General features: G+C 44.2%; 1 protein-coding gene across 1 annotated transcript in view; it reads left to right on the forward strand.

The window, feature by feature from the left end:
- Positions 1-6,879, forward strand: part of fras1 (Fraser extracellular matrix complex subunit 1) — a 306,477-nt gene that overhangs the window by 143,573 nt on the left and 156,025 nt on the right. Inside the window, exon 13 of the mRNA XM_029718140.1 lies at positions 6,687-6,821. Within this exon, the coding sequence (XP_029574000.1) occupies positions 6,687-6,821 (135 nt within the window). The remainder of the gene's footprint in view (positions 1-6,686; positions 6,822-6,879) is intronic.

A 6,879-nucleotide genomic window follows, 5' to 3' on the forward strand; every position in this document is an offset into this window, starting at 1 on the left:
AACATATTGTAGCTGTAGGAGTAATAACATATTGTAGCTGCAGGAGTAATAACATACTGTAGCTGTAGGAGTAATAACATACTGTAGCTGTAATAACATACTGTAGTTATAGGAGTAATAACATACTGTAGCTGTAGGAGTAATAACATACTGTAGTTGTAGGTGTAATAACATACTGTAGGAGTAATAACATACTGCAGGAGTAATAACATACTGTAGTTGTAGGAGTAATAACATACTGTAGTTGTAGGAGTAATAACATACTGTAGGAGTAATAACATACTGTAGCTGTAGGAGTAATTCCATACTGTAGGAGTAATAACATACTGTAGCTGTAGGAGTAATAACATACTGCAGGAGTAATAACATACTGTAGCTGTAGGAGTAATAACATACTGTAGCTGTAGGAGTAATAACATACTGTAGTTGTAGGAGTAATAACATACTGTAGGAGTAATAACATACTGTAGCTGTAGGAGTAATACCATACTGTAGGAGTAATAACATACTGTAGCTGTAGGAGTAATAACATACTGCAGGAGTAATAACATACTGTAGCTGTAGGAGTAATAACATACTGTAGCTGTAGGAGTAATAACATACTGTAGGAGTAATAACATACTGCAGGAGTAATAACATACTGTAGCAGTAATAACATACTGTAGCTGTAGGAGTAATAACATACTGTAGGAGTAATAACATACTGTAGCTGCAGGAGTAATAACATACTGTAGCTGTAGGAGTAATAAGATACTGTATGAGTAATAACATACTGTAGTTGTAGGAGTAATACCATACTGTAGGAGTAATAACATACTGTAGCTGCAGGAGTAATAACATACTGTAGCTGTAGGAGTATTAACATACTGTAGGAGTAATAACATACTGTAGCTGTAGGAGTAATAACATACTGTAGGAGTAATAACATACTGTAGGAGTAATAACATACTGTAGGAGTAATAACATACTGTAGCTGTAGGAGTAATAACATACTGTAGGAGTAATAACATACTGTAGCTGTAGGAGTAATAACATACTGTAGGAGTAATAACATACTGTAGGAGTAATAACATACTGTAGGAGTAATAACATACTGTAGCTGTAGGAGTAATAACATACTGTAGCTGTAGGAGTATTAACATACTGTAGGAGTAATAACATACTGTAGCTGTAGGAGTAATAACATACTGTAGCTGTAGGAGTATTAACATACTGTAGGAGTAATAACATACTGTAGCTGTAGGAGTAATAACATACTGTGGCTGTATTTTGAGCAATATGATTTATATCACCTTAAAAATACATTTGCCCTCCGTTTTTATTAATCATTCATGTGCACGGTGCTATATACAGAAAACGGAAAGGGTATGGGCAGGAAATTCTGTCTATCATCTAGATCCTCACAAACATTCGTCATGGCCTGTGGGCCAAGTCCTTCCTGGGAGAAAAATTCAATAACCTGCCCTAAAGCGAAGGTGAACAGCAATCAACAGGAAGACAAATACTAAAAGATACGGTGTAGTAGCACATATGAGATTGGCAATGTCTCCTTAGCAGTAGCATCCCCCCCCCCCCCTAAAAAAAGTAATCTAGTTGAATTTCTTCCTTTTTTTATTGGCATCTTTTTCCCATGCGGTGATTCAATGGGCTGTAGCCCGACCAGGAAGTAGCTCCAGTCTGTGTAAAGCCTCACTATATTGTCCATTGTTCATTAATTGGCGTGGTGTCATCATTGTATTCATTTCCTGGGTCCGGTTTCCCAGAAGCATCTTAGGTTAAGTTCATCGTTGGGAATAGGATCCTTTGGGAAACCAGGTCCTGGACCACAGGCAATATCATAATAACAAAGAACAATACTCAGTATTAATATTAATATTGTTTATTGTATTTACTTGAACGGGTGTCCTCATCATTATCTTATGCTGAGGGCAGCATTATAGCCCGAAGCTATGCCTCGTGATTGTGCATGGATGGTATACCTGAGTATTGAGCCAGACATATTGGAGTTAGCCTTGATCTATTGGCTTGTCCCCTTGTGTGTTGGGTGTTTTGGTGTGATTCTCAAAGAAGTCTTGAGCCTCCTCTTTGGCAGTGGAGAACGAGCGTGTTGTGTGTTCTGGAAGGTCAGAACGAGCGTGTTGTGTGTTCTGGAAGGTCAGAACGAGCGTGTTGTGTGTTCTGGAAGGTCAGAACGAGCGTGTTGTGTGTTCTGGAAGTTCGGAATGAGCGTGTTGTGTGTTCTGGAAGGTCGGAACGAGCGTGTTGTGTGTTCTGGAAGGTCGGAACGAGCGTGTTGTGTGTTCTGGAAGGTCGGAACGAGCGTGTTGTGTGTTCTGGAAGGTCGGAACGAGCGTGTTGTGTGTTCTGGAAGGTCAGAACGAGCGTGTTGTGTGTTCTGGAAGGTCAGAACGAGCGTGTTGTGTGTTCTGGAAGGTCAGAACGAGCGTGTTGTGTGTTCTGGAAGGTCCGGAACGAGCGTGTTGTGTGTTCTGGAAGGTCGGAACGAGCGTAGGTTGTGTGTTCTGGAAGGGTCGGAACGAGCGTGTTGTGTGTTCTGTGAAAGGTCAGAACGAGCCGTGTTGTGTGTTCTGAAGGTCGGAAAACGAGAGTGCTGTTTGTTCTGGAAGGTCAGAAAACGAGCGTGTTGTGTGTTCTGGAAGGTCAGAACGAGCGTGTTGTGTGTTCTGGAAGGTCAGAACGAGCGTGTTGTGTGTTCTGGAAGGTCAGAACGAGCGTGTTGTGTGTTCTGGAAGGTCAGAACGAGCGTGTTGTGTGTTCTGGAAGGTCAGAACGAGCGTGTTGTGTGATCTGGAAGGTCAGAACGAGCGTGTTGTGTGTTCTGGAAGGTCAGAACGAGCGTGTTGTGTGTTCTGAGAAAGGTCAGAAAACGAGCGTGCTGTTGTTCTGGAAGGTCAGAACGAGCGTGTTGTGTGTTCTGGAAGGTCAGAACGAGCGTGCTGTGTGTTCTGGAAGGTCAGAACGAGCGTTTTGTGTGTTCTGGAAGGTCAGAACGAGCGTGTTGTGTGTTCTGGAAGGTCAGAACGAGCGTGTTGTGTGTTCTGGAAGGTCAGAACGAGCGTGTTGTGTGTTCTGGAAGGTCAGAACGAGCGTGTTGTGTGTTCTGGAAGGTCGGAACGAGCGTGTTGTGTGATCTGGAAGGTCAGAACGAGCGTGTTGTGTGTTCTGGAAGGTCAGAACGAGTTTTGCCGGGGTAGATGAGGCTGCATCTCAGATTTAGATGACGTTGCTGGGATCTCACCTCGTTGTAGGTCTCACTCTGTTTCAGCAGTTCTCAGATCTGGGTAGATACTGATCCTCTTCTCTGCAAAGGTCAGAGCCCTCCCCGATAACGATTCAAGGAGATTGATTGCCCCCTTCTAATTTAGCTTGAGCTGTCACCAGATTATGGAGTCGTACCTACCTCTGTCCCATTGGCATGCCTTCTCCAGACTTTCCACTTTAGTTGAAAAGGTTTCCACTTTAGGAGTGAGCAATGCGAGTGATTCATTGAAGGGCAGAGGTAATCTCCTCACGAACAATCTCTCGGATATTAGCAGACAGTTCTTTCTGTTGTCTGGTGTTGAGAGGTGCCATGTTCCCACAGGTGAATTGTGAATGGACAGACTATGCTATCTGAAATAGACCTGCTCGTTTTTTCTTGTCATACAATGAACGCTCCACACCTTAATATGGTGTTTAAAATTCATAATTTTAGAAAAGAAGTCAGTTAATTCTTATTCATTTTGCAAAAGAAATCCACGATAAGGCCACGTCCTTCAGTGCATGCCACCGGAACCGGAAGCCTCTTGACCTCCTGATAACATAGGTCATAGGTCATCCTATCAGCATCATGTCCTGGTATTTAACATCCTGTCATCATCATGTCCTGGTATTTAACATCCTGTCAGCATCATGTCCTGGTATTTAACATCCTGTCAGCATCATGTCCTGGTATTTAACATCCTGTCAGCATCATGTCCTGGTATTTAACATCCTGTCATCAACATGTCCTGGTATTTAACTTCCTGTCATCATGTCCTGGTATTTAACATCCTGTCATCAACATGTCCTGGTATTTAACTTCCTGTCATCATGTCCTGGTATTTAACATCCTGTCATCAACATGTCCTGGTATTTAACTTCCTGTCATCATGTCCTGGTATTTAACATCCTGTCAGCATCATGTCCTGGTATTTAACATCCTGTCATCATGTCCTGGTATTTAACATCCTGTCAACATGTCCTGGTATTTAACATCCTGGTAGCATCATGTCCTGGTATTTAGTCTTCCCTGTAGCTCAGTTGGTAGAGCATGGTGTGTGCAACGCCAGGGTTGTGGGTTCGATTCCCACAGGGGGGCCAGCACAGAAAAAAAATGTATGAAATGTATGCACTCACTACTGTAAGTTGCTCTGGATAAGAGCGTCTGCTAAATGACTAAGATGTAAATTTAACATCCTGCCAGCATCATGTCCTGATGCTGTAAAGCTGCCTAAAGTTATCAATGGGAGATAAAGCTACTAGCGTTATCAGCGTAGTGGATAGTAGTGGATAGTAGCCGTAACACAGAGGTCAAGTGAAGACATGCTCAGCCATCAGGGGTTTAGAGGTGTGTCCGTTTTATTGCAGAGGTCAAACGTGTAGAGAGACGGTTAGAGAAAAAGGGAGGGAGGAGGGATAGATGACCAGAGAGGGTGAAGGGCAGTGGAAGACAAAGTGAGAGTGGAGGAGTAAGATAGTGAGACTTAGAAAGAGAGAGCAGAATAAAATAAATGGATAAAGAAAGACACAGAGAGTGAGACACAGAGAGAGTGGGAAAAAGAGAGTGAGACACAGAGAGAGTGAGACACAGAGAGAGTGAGACACAGAGAGTGAGACACAGAGAGAGCGAGACACAGAGAGAGAGACACAGAGAGAGTGAGACACAGAGAGAGTGAGACACAGAGAGAGTGAGACACAGAGAGTGAGACACAGAGAGAGCGAGACACAGAGAGAGAGACACAGTGACACAGAGAGTGAGACACAGAGAGTGAGACACAGAGAGAGCGAGACACAGAGAGTGAGACACAGAGAGTGAGACACAGTGACACAGAGAGTGAGACACAGAGAGAGTGAGACAGAGTGAGACACAGAGAGTGAGACACAGAGAGTGTGAGACACAGTGACACACAGAGAGTGAGACACAGAGAGAGTGAGACACAGAGAGAGTGAGACACAGAGAGAGACACAGAGTGAGACACAGAGTGAGACATAGAGAGAGCGAGACTCAGAGAGTGCGACACACAGAGTGCGACAGAGAGAGTGCAACAGAGAGAGTGAGACACAGAGAGAGTGCAACAGAGAGAGTGAGACACAGAGAGAGAGTGAGACACAGAGAGTGAGACACACAGAGAATGCGACAGAGAGAGTGCAACAGAGAGAGTGAGACAGAGAGAGTGAGACATATAGAGGGATACAGACAGACAGAGATAGTGAGATAGAGAGTGAGACATAGAATGAGACATAGAGAGAGTGAGAGACAGAGAGAGAGTGAGACATAGTGAGAGTGAGACATAGAGAGAGGCAGAGAGAGAGTGATGCAGACAGAGTGAGATGTAGAAAGAGTGAGGCAGAGAGAGAGCAGTAGAAAAGAGAGGGAGAAAGACAGACAGAGAGAGGAGATGGACAGTTACATGTCATAACATAACTGAGACACACACCCACACACACATACACACACACACACACACACACACACACACACACACACACCACACACAGACACAGACACACACAGACACGCAGACACACACACACACACACACACACACAGACATCCATATGCACCCTGGAAGAAGTATGTCCTTCCTGCCCTGGACATGTTCTAACTGCCCATCAAAATTTGATGAGTCCTGGTCAACAGTAGGTTGACCCCTATGAGCCTTGTTCAACGGAAGGTTGACCCCTATGAGCCTTGTTCAACAGTAGTGCACTATAAAGGAAATAGGGTGCCAATGGGGACACAGGAAGACAGACAGACAGACAGACAGACAGACAGACAGACAGACAGACAGACAGACAGACAGACAGACAGACAGACAGACAGGGGATCAAGGCGTCATTTGAAAAATGCCTAATCATGGCCCCGAGGATCGAAATTTTCCGGAATGAGAATGGAATCCCAGGTAACAGAGAACGTTCCAACAACTTTAGGGAGCGTTCCAATTGGGTTTCAACTTGGTTTAACAGCTTACCTTAGTGTGAAAACAGGAGACATCCTCAGTGTTCTGGTCCATGTTGTCAGAGTCAACCACAGATCCTGTGTGGCTCAGTTGGTAGAACATGGTGCTGGCAACACCGGTGTTGTGGATTCTATTCCCACGGGGGACCAGTATGAAAATGTATACACTCTAATGTGAATATGAACACAGATAGAAAAGTTGGGTAGAAACGTAGTTTAGAGTTGTGGCGTATGCTTTCAGGAAATCAGCGGATATTTTTTAAGGGGGTTGATGATGAAAGGTATTGACATTCAGGAACAATCACATACAGTAAATGACATCATAGGGCATTGTGTATATGAACATCAACAAAGAATGTGGTATGTTTATGAGGATTAATTCACTTTTTCTCTCCTGCTCTCTCTCTCTGTCTATCCCTCCTTTTTCTCTCTATTACCTCCCTCCCTCCTCTCTCTCCCTCTGCAGCCTGCCAGTCGTCCTGTGCCACCTGTGAGAATGACTTTGAGTGCTCGTCCTGTGGGGGGTCCTTGCTATTAAACAACAGGCACTGCGTGGCCACCTGTGACCCGGGGTCCTACCAGGACACCACACAGTGCCTGCGTGAGTATCTATTTATCGTTTGTAGCTTCACTAGAGAACGAGAGAAAGAAAGAGAAAG

Source organism: Salmo trutta, chromosome 27 (assembly GCF_901001165.1).
Source record: "Salmo trutta chromosome 27, fSalTru1.1, whole genome shotgun sequence".
Taxonomy (NCBI): domain Eukaryota; kingdom Metazoa; phylum Chordata; class Actinopteri; order Salmoniformes; family Salmonidae; genus Salmo; species Salmo trutta.